At 37.7% G+C, this 19,135-nt stretch overlaps 1 protein-coding gene across 3 annotated transcripts in view; it reads right to left on the bottom strand.

Annotated features, from left to right (window-relative positions):
• The window catches only part of PHLDB2 (pleckstrin homology like domain family B member 2), a 65,803-nt gene that overhangs the window by 6,621 nt on the left and 40,047 nt on the right, over window positions 1-19,135 (bottom strand). Inside the window, exons 8-17 of one of the 3 annotated variants that reach the window (XM_054270282.1) lie at window positions 16,693-16,848; window positions 15,832-15,942; window positions 15,009-15,098; window positions 11,712-11,855; window positions 10,745-10,918; window positions 9,985-10,125; window positions 9,306-9,405; window positions 3,134-3,341; window positions 1,261-1,351; window positions 691-837 (exon numbers count right to left, since the gene is read on the bottom strand). In XM_054270282.1, coding sequence (XP_054126257.1) covers window positions 691-837; window positions 1,261-1,351; window positions 3,134-3,341; window positions 9,306-9,405; window positions 9,985-10,125; window positions 10,745-10,918; window positions 11,712-11,855; window positions 15,009-15,098; window positions 15,832-15,942; window positions 16,693-16,848 — 1,362 coding nt within the window. The remainder of the gene's footprint in view (window positions 1-690; window positions 838-1,260; window positions 1,352-3,133; window positions 3,342-9,305; window positions 9,406-9,984; window positions 10,126-10,744; window positions 10,919-11,711; window positions 11,856-15,008; window positions 15,099-15,831; window positions 15,943-16,692; window positions 16,849-19,135) is intronic. The other 2 variants (XM_054270283.1, XM_054270284.1) reach the window with 2 other exon arrangements.

The following is a 19,135-nucleotide window of genomic DNA, read 5'->3' as shown; positions in this document are numbered from 1 at the left end:
TCTGGTATACAAGCAATGACTGCCTAGTCATTTGCTGTACCTTATAGATACTACTGGTTTTGAAGAATTAAACAAATAGTTAAGACACTAAGCCTAAAGAAAACTCAAGGTACCTCTAAGCACAAAGAAGAAGCAAAAATATGTAGGAGGTAACACTTGTTAAATTAAGTAATGTTTCTCATGTTGTACAATCCCATTAACTTCAGAAAAAATAATATTTACTCTGTACTTAGGTGTGGAGCTGAAAAAAACTTCCTTATTTGTCTTTTCTGTCAAATGTTTGAAAGTAATAATTCACATTTCAAGGCATTTTATGTATTAAAAGAAAAAGCAGAACAAAAGAACCCCCCCTCCCCAACTCCACACCAATGGTTTATAAAATTAACACACTCACAAATTTCTGTTCTGGCCAAAAAATTCTGCTCTGCCTATATTCAGTAACAAACTTTATAGGATTAATATTCATACTTTTTATATAAAATGCTAAATAGATGCCTATGCTGTTATCTAACTTTAAATGAATACTTGGCTCCAAGAGCCCAAATATACTTTTAGCAAAACAATTGCACCTCAGAAATACTAAATCTATCTGTTCAGCTGTTTACCATTGGCAGAAATACACTAAGTCCTTTTCCATATATGAAGGGGAAGTCTTGCACTTCAAAACCATTTCACATCCCCATATCTGACCTGTGCTCTTTGTTTCTCACGTATTTTGACTTCTTTTTCAATTAATTTTTGCCTCTGGCTTGTTTCTTCCTCCAATCTTTTCTCCAGTTGCTCCCTGCGGCGTTTTTCTTCTTCCAGAGCTCGTTTCTTAGCTTCCATCTCCCGTTCCTAAATATCACAGCACACAGAGAACTTCTATTATATGCAAAACTATAGTGGGCAATGTCATTTCTAAGCTAGGGCTAAATACCTTTTTGTCCCTAAACTAGGCAGAAATATATATCCAGCACACTGGACTGAAATTTGGAATAAGAATTGCAAATAGAAATGAAGCTTCTTCTTAAGCAAGTCCCCCAGAAGGTGTCAAACCAATGCTGAACAAATTTCTGGGGATTTTGCCATCAGCTTGTCCTTTGAGACAGCAGATATTGCATATGGGCTCAAGGCTGTAGTGTGAGGTGTAGCCATGGAGGAGGAAGAGGTGTTTTTTAAGTGTTTATTAGGTGTAAGTGGGGTGGGTTTCTATGTTGCATTAGGAGAATATTATCCAAACTTACATGCCTCCTCTTAGTTACTCAAAATTACACTTACTCTGGTCTCAAGCAGCCGAGTCTTTTCAGCATGTGCTTGTTTGAGAAGTCTCTCCATCTCCTCTATTCTTGCAACATTTGAAGTGCTAGCACTGCAAAAGACCCCATTATTTCTTATTTAAAATAATAGCTGGTATTTAAAGAAATATTTTGCAGTCCAACATAATTTAAGAATGGAGTTGACAGTGTTCAGATCCAATTCAGTGCAGTAGCCACTAACAAAAAAAGAGGTATCTTTGGTGAGTTGATAAATGACTATAGCAGTTCTGTTTTTTCTGTACTTTGAGCACCCACAAATTTTATGCATTTCTACAAAAAAGTTTCTCTTGCCTTAAACATGGTAAAATATAACTTATACATTTTAAATTGGTCAGAACAAAGCATCATAAATTGTTTTCCTTTAAAGTCTGATAAGGCTCGAAAATATGTTCAAACACCACCTAAAACAGTATGAATTAATTTTACTTAAAGGAAATTTTGTCAAGGAAAATTAACTGGCTATCTTCCAGAATTTATCAACAAAATCAGCTCACACTCTTTTCTTCTTTTACCAAAGTTTGCCTTGTGAGAAACAGAAAGATCTGTTGTAAAGGATCCTTTTATGGTTTTTGTATTGATTTGGGCTATTCTTTTCTTTGTGTTGCTTTCTTTTGTTTTCCTTCTGGCATTGCCTGCAAGAGTCAGAGGGAAGCAGAAGAGCAAGCAGTACCAGTGAAATTCAACAGCTGTTGGGGTTTCCCAGTCCTGGGCTGGAGCCTGGACTTACAGGATAGTAAGATCAGACACACCACCCTCCTTCCAAATGGTCAGAGCCGGAAGTCAGAGAGAGAAAAGTTTCATATCACTGGCACATTAGCTCAATGCACAGAGTTAGTTCCCAGCCTGTCTCCAGCTATCAGAGACTATATGATTATCCATTTAAAACAGAAATCCTCAAAACCCAAGTCCTAATGTTTTTCCTTTAAGAAAACCAAAACCAACGTCAACCAATGCAAAAAAGCCCAAGCAAACCAGCCGGCAGAATGACTGCCAGTGGTATTTTCTAAAACTTAACACTGCAGTGATAATGACATTAAAGGGGAAATCAGGGGGCTTCCCTGCCACAGCAAAAAGATGCGAAATAAAACACTACATGCTAGCCAAAAAAGCTGTCCTTGTGTTCACAAAGTATTCATAGTGACAAATCTGTACTTAATCATCAGCCTCTAGTTATGCTTGTGAAACTCCTGGGGCTGGACTGTGAGCAGGAATGGAAGCACTACTAATGTCAGATATAAAAAATGGACTGTCAGGAGAGAATGTTTGCACACATTTTTGAGACTCATCTGGATTTTTAACACAGATCATGGAAATTCATTTCGTCTGAGAAATGGTGTCTGAGCTGACAGCCTCTGAAGATGAGTAAAGCAAGCCTTTCAGTGTCGTCTCTTCATTTTTACTGACCCAGAAAAGGGAGAGGAAAGGGCAATAAGACTTTTGGAGGAAGCCTGAGTGTTTCAGCTTAAGCATCTAGTTGGTTAACATGCTGGACTTGTGGAACAGTGTAGGTCATCAATGGCACATGTCCCTGAAAAGTTTCCTATCAGAGGAAATTCCTTCCCTGCAGTGATCAGGTGAGGAAGCACTGATTGCTCTTCAGTAAACTTCAGCATTATCACTTAAGTTTTGCATAGTTTTATTTTCATCTTTCAATAAACAGGTGAGATGTAGTTAAACCCGATTATGAGGAACTAGACAAATATGATGCCTGTCTAATGACCTTACATTTTCTCAACCAATCAGCAGCATTCATACTATCACAGTGTACATGTACATACTCTCTTTTTTCATATGACCCTATGACAATTGCAGGATCAGGAGGAAAGAAGATTTACCTGGAAATGTTATCTGGTGAGCATGCTGAGATGCTTGTCTCCATACTGTCAGAGCTGTCTAAGCTTAACGTGTCAAAGGCATGGTCCTTGTAACTACGATCTGGGTAACGGAAACTGTTCAAGTACACATTGGATTCTGATGCTGTTCTGCTGTAAAATTCTGGAGACTTCTGCCTTTGGTTTTCACAGATACGCTGATGGTTATACCCTATAAAGTACAGAAGAACCACTGATTTCACACAAAAATTGTCACAGAAGCATAACTTGTTAGCAGCACAAGCATTTTTATTATCACCTCAGAATTAACTGCACTGTGACCAAGGTACTACAAGATTACAGTTAATTTTACAAGTTAATCACACTGAAATAAAAGCTTTAAATACCTGTTTTATCTGTGATGGATTCAAATATATGAACATTAGTACAAGTGACTTTTCAATATATGTTCTTCTATGGGTATTATAAAACTCTAATTTGAAAAAATGATATTTACATTTTAAAATAACAATTAGGCCTAATCTGGAAAGTAATGTAGTTAAATCCAGGAATTTAGAAGAAATTGACACTGACTAAATTACAAAAAAAAGAAAAAAGTCCTGATATTCAGTATTCTTAAGTACTTGTCTGGTTGACTTTATTGAACATTAATTATTTTTTTTTGTCTCTTTGGGAAACTTTGCCTTCTGGTAACAGCAATAGGACTTTTAGTTCAGCTGAAATAATACAGGCTGCTTCTTACAGAATCATAGTTACTAGTATAGAGGTACTTTACTGGAGTTTTGAAATTGCAGTTCATCCTATGGAATTGAAGCAGATCCTTATAGCTCAATGATTCTGAAGAAAAATAAGGTTCATGCAAAGGTTCTTTTGTTATTTTTCCACAAAAACATTTTTTTCTGAAAAGTCATCCTCCTTGAACACAGGAACTTTGGCAATGTGTCCTTTAAAAATGTCTCTTCACAATTATTTTTATCTCATGTCTCCATTGCTCTTTAAAGTAATGCAGACTTTGAGAGAGGTTGTTGAGCTTGCCTGATGAGGAAGAGTTGTCATTTTAACTGCTGAAGTATTTTACAGTGCCCTTTAAGATTGTTTCATCTATTGATTACAAATGCAACTGCATCCTTTCCTTCAATGAATGCAAGTAGTGAGACTTTCTAATAGTTCTGATCGTTAGGTTTGTAATATTGTCTGCACATTTCTGACCCAAATTCTGAGCTGCTGGCAGAGCTGGAGATTAAGAAGGATTGACAGACTACACAAAAACCTCACATTCTTACAGGAAGGCAGCCACTGACATTCCACATATTTAAGATAAACAGACATGGGAAAAATGCAGACAAATGTACAAATGCAGCAAGGTCCAGATACAAATTTTTACTAGACACCATTAAGACACTGATGCATGAAATCATGAAGGCATGCTTAAAGTGCAGTGTTCTTCTGCCTCATTCTCATTCCCTATCTGTGCATACCAAGTTACTCTTATTTTTTGCCAAGCCAGAGCTGGGAGAGTCCCAGTTCAGAGAGCCAACAACTGCAGCTATCTGAAAAGTGTGTCTTCAGCTGAATAATTAAAGCATGTCATTGAAGAAACTGTGCCCTACAAGCATTTCCAAGGTAGTTTTCTCCTCACTTCCCTCTGTACCATACAAGGCTTTCTTGGAGATAGTTAAAGCTGGTTTCTAAGGAACTAATAAGACTCACTTGCCATTTAAAAGAACGCTGAATTTAAATCAAAAATTCAGTTGCATTGATTAGTAAGAGACAAAAGGGACACAAATACACCTCAGCAGTCATAAATAATAACATCACACAACACAGGTGTTACTGATTCACATATGTGGTTTGCTTTTTCCCCATTATTTTGACAAATGCTTCCGTTATTGCAGATAAGCAATTACCTTTTATACGTGAACCTTTGGAATGACTAATTGCTCCTGTGAAATGGTTATCAATGATTCATTAATGAAAGAGAGAAAAAAATAAATTACTGAAAAAACTTAATTCAAATGCATGTTTTTCTGATGAGCCCTCTACAAATCCTTGCCTACTCAGAAATTTTAATTCCATATTTTATATTTCACTGCAAAATAAACCCATCTAAAAGGCATAGAGCAGCATAGCAATGCTACAAACACTCTACTGCTTAAGATAAAGAACCCATTTTTGAAGAAAACATTTATTAGTCAAATTTATGCAATCATGCAAATATAACTAAACAGTGGAAGACATCAACATTTCTTAGGTTGCAAAATGAGATGCATTCACAGAAACAAAGCATAATTCAGTGTTCATCTTTTATCTTCATGCTGTAAGCAGCACGAACCTCAAAGCCGAGGATCAGCTGTGAACCAATACCACAAGGCTTCACAACTGACCTACCTCCATTACAGCCACATGCACATACTAGGCAGCTACAATCTGTTGTTTAAGGAATTTATAGCTGCTCAGGTGCCTATTCATTCAACATGCACTTAAAAATATTTGACTACTTGTAAGATCCAGTACTTAACTAAAATTTCCCACAAGCCAAGATTTTATCAGTGAAGTCTAACCTGATACAAGAGCGAAAATATTTGTTGTTGCATAGGTTTTACTACAGAGTTCCACTGCTCTGCAGCAAACCTGTAAACAGTGTTAACCTTAACAATGTTAACAGCCATACCGTTGAGAAAAATATTGCAAAAACCCATAAAGCCATGTCATCAAAGAAAAATACTCCAAAGAAGTTACTGCAGAATTACAAAATCCAGATATACACCACAAAATTATAGTGAGGATAGAACTAAAGGTGAAAGCTGTTATTAAAAGTTGCACTGCCAAGTATGTAAAAAACCCACTAGTATTTTATGAAAATGATCCCATTACATTTTTCTTTTATTCGTATTCTTTCTTCTTTCTCTTTTTTTTTCTTCCCATTTGTAAAGACTGACATTAACATGTCAAGATACATTTGTTGTGTGGAAACATGCCAAAGTAGGAATCTCAAGTCTGTCTACCTTGTCACTGTCACTCACAGAGCTGCAAAGATTTTTGAATTTTCTGCTCTACTTGTGTGGCTATGAGCAAAGAAGCGAAAAATTAGGCCTGTGCAAAGCCATAGCTCTGCAGCTATTAGCATCAGTCAGAAGTTTTTGTTGTGGCAGGTTATTTGACAGCAGGAAAAAAGAATTTTTGAAATGCTGTCATTATTTAACAATTATTTTAAAGTTTTTCAAGAGTCTAGGAACTGCTTGATAGTGCTGATGCAACTGGTACTTTTGCAAAAATATCACATGAAGAATACAGCCAGGGAAGGGGATATTTTCATACCTCTTCTGTTTTTTCCTGAGTTTGACAAGTAAAAGACTGAAAAACAAACAAAAAAGGCTGACTCCTTTGAAAAGTTTCTAGATTGTCTGTACAAATATCCCTTGCTTGCAGTATATTGTTTTTTTAATACAGAGCTTAGAAAGGACACAAATAATCATCTTATTGGTATGTAAGTTCTCTGTCCCAACAGCTTTGTTCCCAGCACTGTGTCTGGTCTTACACCTTAACTCCCAGCTAACCATTTCTTCTTTCCTTCTGGAGTCCATCCTAAAGTCAGGGGGACTGCATTGGCTAACCCTCCCTCCTTGTGCAAGCTTCTGGCACCCAGCACTCCCTGGGACCTCCAGGCATCCACCTGTGCAGGGTGAGGTCTCGAGTTGGTACCAAACAGCAGTTTCTTCACTCTGTTTTTGCATATGGTTTGGTTTCAATGACATGTCCACAGGAGGTCAGTTTATAAATACAGTCTGTCAAAAATACCTCATGAATGGCTGCTAAGAAATACCTTTTCCACTAATGATTTACAACAAATATGTGTCCTCTAAAACATTTAAGTTGCCCTTAACTCAGGCTGTGATTACTGACTATGACTGTTTCTTTCAGTAACAATTCTTGAACTCCTATGACTGAACATGGTTTGGTAATCCTAGAATAAGGACTGTTTATTACTTTGAAATCCATGAAAATATTTATTACTGCATCCAGCCTAAAATTTATTCATAGATAGTGCTTGTTCCTGCATAAAGAAAATGAGAATGAACTCCATGTTAAAACCCAAGAGGCTGCTCTTAATTTCCTGATTTCACTTTTAACTGTCCTTTTTTTTTCAGCTCAGACTTTTACAGTTATCTTCTTGGACTGAAATAAGAAAAACCAGAGAAAGCATATTGGAGAAAACTCACTTTGGACCATGACTAGTTTAGTGATAACACTCAGATAATATCTTTAAACCAGCTGAGCTGCTACTGCCTCCAGCCAGTCTTGAACATACTTGTTTTCAGATCTACATGCACACACTAGAACATCTGGTCTAGAAATTTGCTCGATGCTGTTGAGCTCTAAGGAGCACAGGAAGGTACTAACACCATCTCTGGAGCACATCATCCTCTTTGGATAGCAGTGTGTGGGTCACTGTTTGATAGCCAGGGCTCTAGACTGAGTGGATAAAGTGGCATTTGTCGTGTGAGACCCTGTCTTCCCACTGAACCCAGTTCCAGTGCACTGGGTGCAGCTCTATGCCCAAGGTATCAGGAAGCCAAGACACCCATGTTGTTTGCAATAGAACACCTTGGAAAACTGACAGAGTGAAAACTGATGGAGTGAAAGACCTGTCAAGTGGGGAAAGAAACACAAGGAAAGCAAGTGCTGACTCACTACACATGACAGGTAGAGAACACTTTTTATCTGTTCATCACCTTTTTTTAGGTGAACAACTAACTTTTGGAGCAGGAAGATTAGAGAGCTCATATTTATCACTATAATCAGTCTCTATACATTTACAAAGTTCCATTGATTTGTCAGCATATCTTCTGAAAAGTATTCACTTATCCTGAAAAGGCAAACCTGATCTACCTGATCTACAAGACTGCTGACATAGCAGTCTGACTTGATTTTACAGAAGTATTTCCAATTTTAAATACTTGATCTCTTGTTAGAGTTTAGCCAAAACACCCCTCTTGATTTTCAGACTGAAATAACATCACAGTGATGACTCTGAACATAATTGCCAGCTATTCCACCTTCGCACACACATTACATTGAAGACACTTTCCAAGCCGAGCATGAAGCTCCTTTTTTATTGCACCTGAAATATGTAAAGATAAGTTAGCCACAACACTGCAGGTTTCTGTAAGGCCTGCTGCATAGCTAAAGCTCAAAACCAACAAATCACAACAGGATCAGCTCTGGAAAGGAGCATGTCATGATCCTTTTCCAGCTTGCTTGTTCCATCGCTGTGTTGAGTCATCTTTGTGCATATGACTGACCTCAGTCACTGCGACCTTTAACAGCTGCAAGCTCTGACAAGTCCTGTAACAATGAGATGGATGGATCTAGCTCAGCTCAGGCTCAGTTAGTGTAGCTCTACACAAGGACCTCTTGCACTGGTATCGACAATGGTGATGCAGATGCTGGAAAGAAAATAAACTGACAGATGGCACTGAGGAGTGCCTCTTTTTGAAGATGGGATACTTATGAATGATATGTCTCACTAAAGCAAAAAAAATATATGTACCAACTCAAGTCAACACACAGCAGACACAGAATCCCATAGCCTACAAGATCATGTTTCAGAGGTGTAGTTTTTTTTGGATCCAGAATTGCTGAGTTCTTATTAACAAACCCAGCCATCTATCAACAACAGAACAGCTCTCTCCCTTTCTGTTTTGTAGCCTAAATATTTAAGACCACTTATAATATCACAGTCACAGCTTCTCAAAGTTATCTCTTTCTGCGGAATTTATCCAGACAAAAACATGTGCCTGTGAAACACATTTTTTAAGATCCCAACATTAAAAAAAAAGGGAAGAATAAGAAAGAACATGTAATATAGTGCTTCAAAATCACTTGCAGAAATTACCCAGTTAACATAATGTGTATTTTGAATATAGTTTTCTTATTTACGGGATTATATTTGGTGACCATGCACTTAAAAACTACACATGTACCTACATCATAATATTAACCTCTTATTATGCCAATATAAAAAAAACGAGTTACATTTGGAGCTTGTTTTTGTCACCAAGAAGTAAACTTTTATTTTGCAGACCAGTTGATCATAGCAACACTAGTTTCAGGCTTATTTTTGAAAAATGGAACACTAATTTTAAAAAGAAATGCAACAATTAAAAGGTCTTACCTTTGTGCATCCTTCTTGACTCCAACTCTTTGGTCATGGTTGCCAGGCAGTGAGGAAGTACACTGCCACAGCTGTTGCTCTGTCCTAATGGTAAATGTCCCTACAGGAAATTTTGTAAATACGTGCTTAAAATTGTATTTCAAGATTTTTTTTTTATCAGCAATGGCAAAATAATGTGCTTTTTCATGGATATTAGTGTCATGTCATATCAATCAGCCAGCTGTGTACAGTGTCTATTAGGCCAAAATGTTTTCAAAGCAGTACCTCCACCCTCCTGCTGTTTGCTGACTGACCACATCAAAAATAAAGAGTATTTCTCCTTTATATATAACTTTATCATTACCATTTAGAGGCCTTCAGTAGGAAAGAAAACAACAAGTTGTGTCTCTAGAATCAATTTAAACCAGTCAAAAAATATAATCCTTGATATAGAAATTGTGTATTTATGATTAATGTTCTACAGCTCAGCATTTCCAGAGGTCAGAAGAATGGCCGAAAGTACAGATGCTTTCACATACATTCCCATTTGTTAATGACCCTCAAGTCATTTCATAGTCAACTTCATGTGTGAATTTGGGGGGGGTTACATAATGCTTAGGGCGCTACCCAGCCTTCCCTGTAACCCAATGCTGGATTTCCTGCAGAGGCTGGAAGGCTGTAAGTAGCAGCAGGCACGTACTTTGTTTGCAATGTTGCGTCCCAGCGTGGCGCTGTTGAAGTGGGGAGACATGGATGGGGTTGTTTTCTTGCGGGGCAGAGTATCGCTCAGGTACGTGCCCTCCCTGTGCTGCTTCTTGCGCTCCTCCAGGCTTCTGAAATGCTTAATGGGGAATTTGTTACAGTTTTGATAAAAAGAATTGATGCACTTGCTCAGTTATACTCTATACGGACAATACTGATAGTCTGGAAAAAACAAAATCTAACATACAGAGCATCTCCAGCTTCACAGTGCTTTCCATCCCATTAAAATCATACTGATTTTAAAAATGCATTAAATTCATGTACACATTGTATGTACATGTCCCTGTACCTTTTCTTTTGTGTTAAATATTCAAGTCTAGTGTAGAAGTGGAACCCAATTATAAAGAAAAACTTTTCCTTAGAAGTTATTCTAATGAATTGGTGGCTTAAAAACAATACGACTTTTGAAAGGCATTGTTCAAATGTATATGAAAAATTAATTTAGGATTTCACACATACATTATTGCTGCAAGTCCTCTGAAAGTTACAATGAGTCCTGAATATTAATATTTGCCTCTGCATTATAAGGTGAATTTTTTTCAGACACATTCTATAATAGATCATGTTAATTTTTAAATGAGCAGTCCGTCAACTTAGAGTATCACACTAAAGTCCTCATGTATAAATCAAATTTGTGGCCATCATATCAAAAGCAAACAAAACAAATAATCACAATTTATCAGCTTTGAATCTGTTACCTGTTGTTCCCTGCAGTGTTTCTTAGCTGGCAGAGGTGGTGGTGTATCAGATAAAGGAATAGGATCTACATGAGTAGCCATGACCTCAGGCCAATGGACTGATGGAAGTTGAGCAATAGAGCGAGGAGAAAGAGAATGAGGAAACACAAATCCAGAACAGAGAGGTGATCTTAGCTTTATAGAAAAAAGAGAAATTACACACAGAGTTTTCTTTTTGGAATTTTTCAAAAGATATGGCACATAAAAGCTGCAGTTTTAGCACTGTGTTTGTTGGAGTGTTTAGCAGGAAGGAGGTGTACTCTATTGCAACTGTCATGGCATACTGAGCTACCAGAAGCAGCAAACAAATGCCAAATTCTAAATCAGTTTCTGACTTTTTGCAATGCAAAAGTAAGTGGATTTACAATTATAAGGTTATTCCATTCCTTTAAAAGGGGACTTATTTAAAATTTCACCAAGAATGAGGAAGAGAAAGTAAGCTACAAAACAGACTGGACAGACTCCATGGAATAGCTAAGATGGGTAGAAGCTATTAATCTCCCACAACTATTCAAGATATTCTTCTACCACCTTACAGGGGGAAAAGAAAAAGAAGCTACAAAACAAAATGAACACCTGAACACCACTAATCAAGTTGTCATAAGCTTGTCCACAGATGGTTTCCCAAAGCTGCAATACATTGTAGTGTTGGGCAGGCAAAGTTTGTTGCTTAGTGCTGCTTGGGTCATAAGAGTTCACGTTTTTTGGCCTTCAGGGTCCCATCTACCTCATCAAAGACACCTTAAAGCTGGAGCAGTCCTTCAGCTTTACTATTAACCTGTTATCTAACTTGGTAACTTGCAGAGGCAGTTTGCTTTAGGGTCAGTTTGTTACATGTTGAATTACCAAAAAATAAAAAAAAAAAAAAAATAAAAAAGGCAGCCATGAAAGAACAATGCAAACAAAGGGAAATGTCTCTCAAACAAACCTCTTTATTTTGTGGCTGGCTCGTCAGCACAGCCGTGGAAGGCTCAGTGGCAACTGCTTCAACATCTGAGGGGGTCTGAGTGGAAGGGGATATATTCGTGGAATTGCCATACAGCTCACTAATTTCACTTACACAGATATAGCCCTAAAATGAGGAATTCAGAAATTAAAAGCAGCAAAAGCCAAAAAAGACATGCAAGAGTATTAATGTTCCCAGTAAAATGAAAGTTAGTTTAGAGTGATTCAGCCAAATCTTTGTTATCATTGAAATACTTAATCATAAATAAAATAAAATTAGCATCAAGATTTTTGAATGTTAAATACTTGGATTCTGAAAATTGTTCTTAATTTAATTCCAGAAACATTTGTCTAATCAAATTGCAAATGAACATTAAGTGTCCAAAAGATTTTACTAAAAGGCAAATACCGTTTAGAAATTATATAGCTCTTTCTCAGGAAAGCAGACTGGGTAAAATGGAAGAATAAATCTTATTCTGAGATCTTAATTTTTTTGTTTCTGATTAAATAACCTGATTTGTTTCTTGCCTAAATATTAGGCTAATTTGAGTAAATCAAATGACTAACAGAATTGAGAAGAACTTCTATAAGGACAAGTTGTTCTCAGAAATTACACTAACACATCTTCCATTTGCATTGCCTGGAAGACACTTCTAACTTTTGTTACCAGAAGAACCAGGTAAGATGCTGTTAGTGTTATCCCGCAGCCATCATGATTTGCTTTTATTTATTTATTTTTTTTAATTAAGCAGTCATACAGAAAGTGATAGACTGAGGCATGGCATGAACATCAGTGTGCTGCTGCCTGCTGAGATTTATGCAAGCAGATTTAAGATATGAGGGCGAAATGTGGTTATTGCATGTATTTCGGTGTTAACTGCACAAATGTTTTTTAAAAAGTAAAATGTGGATTCTAATCCATTGTGCATATGATACCAGGTTTTAAAAAGTAAAATGTCCTAATTTCTAATCCATAGAAAACGAGGCTATACAAAAGTAAGAGTAAGTCACTCTTGAAGCAATGCCATAAAGGAGAGCTAGAAATATGATTATTTTTAAATCAAGATGTAAAGCTGATTTCACACTGATAGTGTCTGGCAAGGGCTGTGTTTCTATTACTGCACCAACATATACTTCGGCAATTCTGTAAGAGAAGGCACACACTGCTATACGACTACTTCTTTTTAGAAATGCCTAAATTTACCAATGATCATAGAAGACAACTTGAAAAGTAATATCAAGATTATCTATGAGCATAATTTTCAATGTATGATATCAGTTAGTTCAATCATAGAAGACAATCCTGTAAAATTATGCATCATACAGTGAACAAAGCACTCTACAAATAGGAGGCAAACCTTAACTCTCATATTATTTGATGAGCCATTAATTAAGGAAACTGGCTAAGATACTAAAGTTTATCTCTCAAAGCATATGACTACAGTACAGTAAAATAGAATCCAGAATGAATTAACATAAAAATTGCTTAACCATCTTGTAGTGGCAGTTTATCAGTAACCAAAACTCAGCAATTCTGCAATGCAATATTGTGTTAATTATAAAGATATAAACACTTTCACCTTTATATGAAGAGCATTCAGTTCTGACTCACAATGCCAGTGAGGATTTAAAAGGGGAATAAAAAACTAAGTGAAGAACAAATGACTGCGCTTTGCACTAGCTCAGACCCCTGCTACATTTAATTAAATAAATGGTTTCAAGTCAGATTAGTCATCCAAGTAATTTTTTCAATGCTGAACTTTTAAACAGCATTGATTTTCCCTGCTTATTTAAGTAGTGGGATAAGCATCCTGCTTCTTTACCTATGGCAGTGTTACTCTTGCTGTGCAGGCTGTGAGCCAGCTCACAATGGATGGCAGAGGCAAATGTGTGCTTTGGTGAAGAGAGCTGGCAAACATTGGACCACAGACTCAACTGATGCGTAGCAACCCTATGGTGAAATGAACTGCTGTTTCAGCAGTCTCTGTAAGCCTGTCTTTGGTGCCTGATTTTCAAAAGTGCCAGTGCAGTCAGAGAAGAATTAAACTGGACCAAGACAAACATGACATCTGGCAAAGGGGTTTTTTTGTAGCACAGAGCATATGGAAACACTGAGAATGAAACAGGTAACTCTTGCTGTTCCTTCTCTTATTTGCCTTGGAGTAAGTCCTGACTGACTTCACTGCGGTGATCAGACTGACACCATTAAATTATCCATTTCTTTTTTAAAAGAGTGTAGCCTCACTTAATGTAGTTGCAGTTTGAAGTATGTGAGTAAACAAGCCATGAACTGTGTGTGAGAAAAACCAACCAGACAGCACCCACTCTCTAATGAGAGAATGGGCAGATCCATCTCAAAAGGAAAAAAATGAAACTTAGACTTGCCAGATGTTCTGGTGGGAGGACAGATGTCCAGGTCAGAACACAACCTAGGACGCTGAAAGTCTAAGCAAGAAAGGAAGGGTGCTCAATCCCACTGACAAGTGAAATTGCACACTGGGAACTTGGAGATCATATAAGCAAGACCCCAGTTCCCAGGTACTGAAAGGTTGTGGTAGCTTTAGACTTCGAGAGCCCAACTTCCCAGAGTGGCACCTACATCACTATATGTGGCAGACTTTGGTCAGGGCTTCAAGACAAGCAAATCCAGCAAGTTCAGTCAGAACTCTTAAGAAGAAGTTAATGAAGCAGCCACATATGCCTGTCAGTGTATTTTAAATGCTAAATTTTCTGCTTCCTCTAACTGTTCAAAAAAAGTGAAATAAATAGCTCAATACATATCTTAGAACCACAATAGCTTGAAGTCTTCAAATCAATGCTTTTTAAAAAGAACAAAATGTACATTTGTCATGCTTTAGTAAAGGGTCTTGGAATGAGGAAGGGAGGCAATAATAAAATCTACAGTGCAAAAATAAGACCAAATTGTATTTGTACTTGAACAGTTATTCCCAGATCTAATTCTTCTTCACTTCAATAAAGTTTGATTGTCTATTTTGAGAAAATTAGACATACAGGCACACTCCACATACATAAAACCAATAATTTCTCCACAGCAAGAGATTAAAACGATACCAGTTACATTTGGAAGAATGTCAAGAGAAGCTATTTTTGCTCACTAGTGAATCTAGCCTTCTACGAATAAGTTTAAAAAATGGTATGAAATTACTTTGCAAAGATTTGATGACTAGGACTTCACTCAATACTACATACTGAAGTGCTTTTGTATGAGGCATTATTAAAAGTTAGTTATGGTAGCGTCAAAAGCAGAGAAGCTCTTTACCTCTTTCAGACTATTGGGACTGACAGGAAATCCTTCTTCTCCAGAAAGTGTGGAATATTTCTTTTCCAGATTACAGAGATTTTCTTTTTCCTGTTAAAACCAGACATTTTATATTAAATAACAACAGCCAAGTAGGGAAAATAAATGTTAGCCATTTCCTTTACTATGTGAAGAAGCACACTGGGATACAAGACTGAAACTACATAGCACATAGCAGAGCTTCAGCTTCATCCTTTTAGAACAGAACTGAACAAAATTGGAGGTACAGAACAACAAACAAATAAAATGCTTTATTTAACAACCACAGACAAACCAGGTAAGTGCTCCTTCAACGTTTTGAAAATTATGATTCTGCTTAGTGAGCTAAACATGGTTTCTCTCATGATTAAAAGCAAAATATAAAATGGACATGAAGGGTTCATGACAGCTTCTTATTAACCAGACGTTAGCTGATGAGCAGTAGCTCATCTCATGGCCTCATTAAAGCCAAAAATCGGAGCACTCTGTGCAGAGTCCCACTAGCCACAAAGGGAACATAGGCTTCCAGCTTTAGCATGTGGGAGGGTGCCTCTGCTTGAGTCCTTGGGAAAGAGGGCACCTCTAAAACACTCTTGATTATCAAATACCAGCAGTGTTTCTCTTAAGAACACCTGCTGACTGACTGCAAAAGATTTCCTTTTTTTTTTTGAAGGTGAATGTCTGTCACATTATTACCAACTTGCTATCTTTTGCACAACTGATGTTCTTCTTCTGCTCTACATTCTTTTATTCTATGAAATGCTCTTTTATTGCCAAAAATGTTTGAAAGACAAAAAATACTTACCCTTTGCAGCATCATTATTAAGTTGTTTTTCTCTTTTACAAAATGATCTTGTTCTCTTTGTGCTTGTTGGACAATATGATTGGCTTGTTTTTTGAGAGCAGAAACCTTTTCCTAATATAAGAATATCACAATTTACATTATTTATTTTCAAATCTCAAGACAACCTGCAGTAAAATCCTACTTATGAAAGTTCACTTCATATGCATGGCTAAGCAGCAGGAAAATAAGTTTGTACAAGACAGCTCACTGCTCTGAAGGAGATAAATAAGAATTAGACAGTAAAGAGAAAACTTATTCAAGAGACAAAGGAATAATTGCATGTATTCTTTGATAATATAGTGACAAGCATCCATATACTGAACAGAACTGGTTATTGATCCAACCTGTGATTTCTGAAAAAAGTGGTATTAATTGATTGAGATAACACCTTTCAAACTGATTTTTAAAATGACTGTCTTTTCTTAATCTGGTGTTCTACTATTATTTTAACAAAACCATTTAACAGAAAAATCATTATCAAGCCTAAAATAACTACAGTTTTGTCCAGAGAGTATAAATCTCCTTTCTTAAAGAGGAAAAAAGAAAAAACCAAAACTTTGGTACTTTTTTTGAGCAAATTAAGGGCTTTGATTTTCATATGAAATATGTAAACAGGGCATGAAATGTTACTTATTTCTTTCTTCTTGGATAAGGATATTATTTGATCTATGTGGGATGCCACTGGGCCATTCTCTGCTTCAAAAACTCGTTCAAAGTGGAATGTTTTGCATTATTTCTTGCAGATAGGCAGGTTGTAGATCCCTTTCCTTGCCCTTATGCTCAACAACAAAGAACAAATTATTCGAGTGTTGATGCTGTTACCTTTCTACTGACAATGCTGCGCTGATATTCAGCAACTTCATGCAGGAGCTGTTGTGTCAGATTTTCCTTCTCTTCATCTAACCTGCTTTCATGTTCAAGCTGCTGAAATTCTAAATCTTCAAAGTGTTTGCTTTCTATGTCCAGAATATCAGCATCCTTAAGGAAAAAAAGAAAAAGGTAATATAAAAAAACATAATAATGCTTTTGCTGACACCACAGTAGAGGTACTTACAAACACAAACATCAGCCTAAAATTATATTTATCTATTTCCAACAACATGTCTCACCAGGATCTCAATACTTTTAATGACCTTCTTGCAAATTAAGAGAATAAACAGGGCTAATTATTGTTTTGATATTGCTTTCTCCATCAACTCCTACTGTGCCTCTTGCTAAGAAGCATCTGCACTGTGAGGGAGCTGTTTTGCAGCACTCAGAACAAGTGCAGCCTCCCGAGCTGGCTGGGCTCTGCTGTAGCCTGGCTGGGACACCACCAAAGCCTGAACCCACCTGGAGAGGTTGTCACATGCCAAACTCAGAGGACATCTGCTTTCCAACCAAAAAGGACAAAGTATTGCACCAGTAACCTAGAGAACTGCACGTGGAATTAACTGCTGAAAATTGTTCTCTGTGCAATTAGGGACTCTAGTCATCCACCCTAGCCAATAAGTACAGACAGTACTTCAGAAAATGTACCAGCAAATTTTTATGCATTCCCCTGAACTGATACCATGTGTTGTCAGAAAAAGAAGTCGAATGCTGCAGAAATGAACCAAGAAATAAGAACACACCTGCTTTTCTGCTTAGGGATGATGAGATAAAACGCATGGTGCTTTTCAGCACAAGAAATGAATGAATGCTAATCTTCCCTCCTGCAACATCTGTGCATTCATAATATGAATTCCTGCTTACAAGTTTCAGAGTGTTGAAGAAAAGGGTGTATTCAATAATTGCAGCATTAGTAAATGGAAAGGCTCTCTAAAACAGACACATGACTTGCTACACAAGAAAACCTACATCCTGGAAGAATGCAAACTTGTTCCTTTTCTTATTTCAACCTAAGGCAAAGGTTAGTGGCCAACATAAGCTACTACTAAGACAGGTAGGAATTCAAAAGCAGATTCCAGTGTACCAGAGAAAGACACAGGATGCAGAAACTGAAGAATCCAAGTTCATACATGGAATACACATATTTTCCCCTTACTCTCCAAAGACGTGCTCTTCACTTGTAGGAGATAGTGAAGAGATCAAAAGCAAAGGTGTTGGGTAAAATTTACAGGAAAGCAGTTATCTACAATACAGAACTAGCCAGACATCTTCAGCATCCCCAAAAATACCAAAAGGCTTTGCCTGGGCCATGAGAGTCAGTAAATTTAGCCTATTGTACACAACAGTAATTGCCACTAAGGCAATAGAACAGACTTCAGAGAAGGCAACTGATGATGAAAAAGCCAACTGGGGGCCTTTAAAATACACTTCCTGCCCAACAGGGAGAGTATATATGTGTTTCAGGTACAAGGAAGCAAGAATTCGGAATTCGTTATCTGCCCACTACAACCCCAACTCCAGCCCCACCCTGCAGCCAACTGCTTGTCAAGGTTTGACACTGGCACAAGGCCAAATGCCCCCATGAATATACACTTTCTCTGGTGTCTGCTGTGAGATTTTGACCAGGAATAAACAAAGCAGGCTCTCACTTGAAAAAAAAGAAAAGTTTATTAACTAAACTACAAAAACAATTACTAAACTACACACAAAAAGAAAAAGAAAACACAAGGAAAATGAAAACCTCACAAAAACACTCTCGTCCTCCTCCCCCCTAAATTCCCAATACAATACATCTTCCAGAATCACCAATTCTGGATCCAGCACCACCCTCTAGAATGCTCAACTTTCAGTTCCTCAAGAGGAGAGGGAGTCCTTCCATGTGTCGTGGTGGCCTTTTCCGTCCTTGTTCCGGTGCTCTCACCACCAAACAGGAGTCAGGGCTGCTTCCAGGGTTGTCTTTCTAAGGATACTTTGTCCAGTTCCAGAAAAGCACGGTATCTCACCTTTGGGACATCTGTCCCCCCCATATTTTATATGCCCCCTGGGGCCGAGGGGTACCCACACTGAATCTTCTTTGGCTCTGGGACATTTCTCCCCCTGGACTCAGTCTCTGTATCACACGGAAACATGGCTCCCACTCCATCTTCTCCATTCTTTGGACTCCTGGCTGCACCCCCCACCCCCATCTCAGCCAGGCTGCCTGCTGCCAGCACACGTTTACTAAATTTCAAGGTAACGGCCACAAACACAGGCTGCACTCTCTCTCTGTCTGTCTCCAAGGAGGGGGGGGGGGGGGGAACAGGCTGCCCATTGCTTCCCGGCATTTCTTTACTTCTTCCTTCCACCCTTGGGGGGCCAGGCCTACCTCTCCCGGGCCGGGCCGCATGCCTTTTCC

The sequence above is a fragment of the Melozone crissalis genome, unplaced genomic scaffold (genome assembly GCF_028551555.1).
Source record: "Melozone crissalis strain CALT ecotype California unplaced genomic scaffold, PUWL_Pcris_2 ptg000009l_1, whole genome shotgun sequence".
NCBI classification, from domain to species: Eukaryota; Metazoa; Chordata; class Aves; order Passeriformes; family Passerellidae; genus Melozone; species Melozone crissalis.
This window is presented reverse-complemented; position numbering and strand designations above follow the sequence as displayed.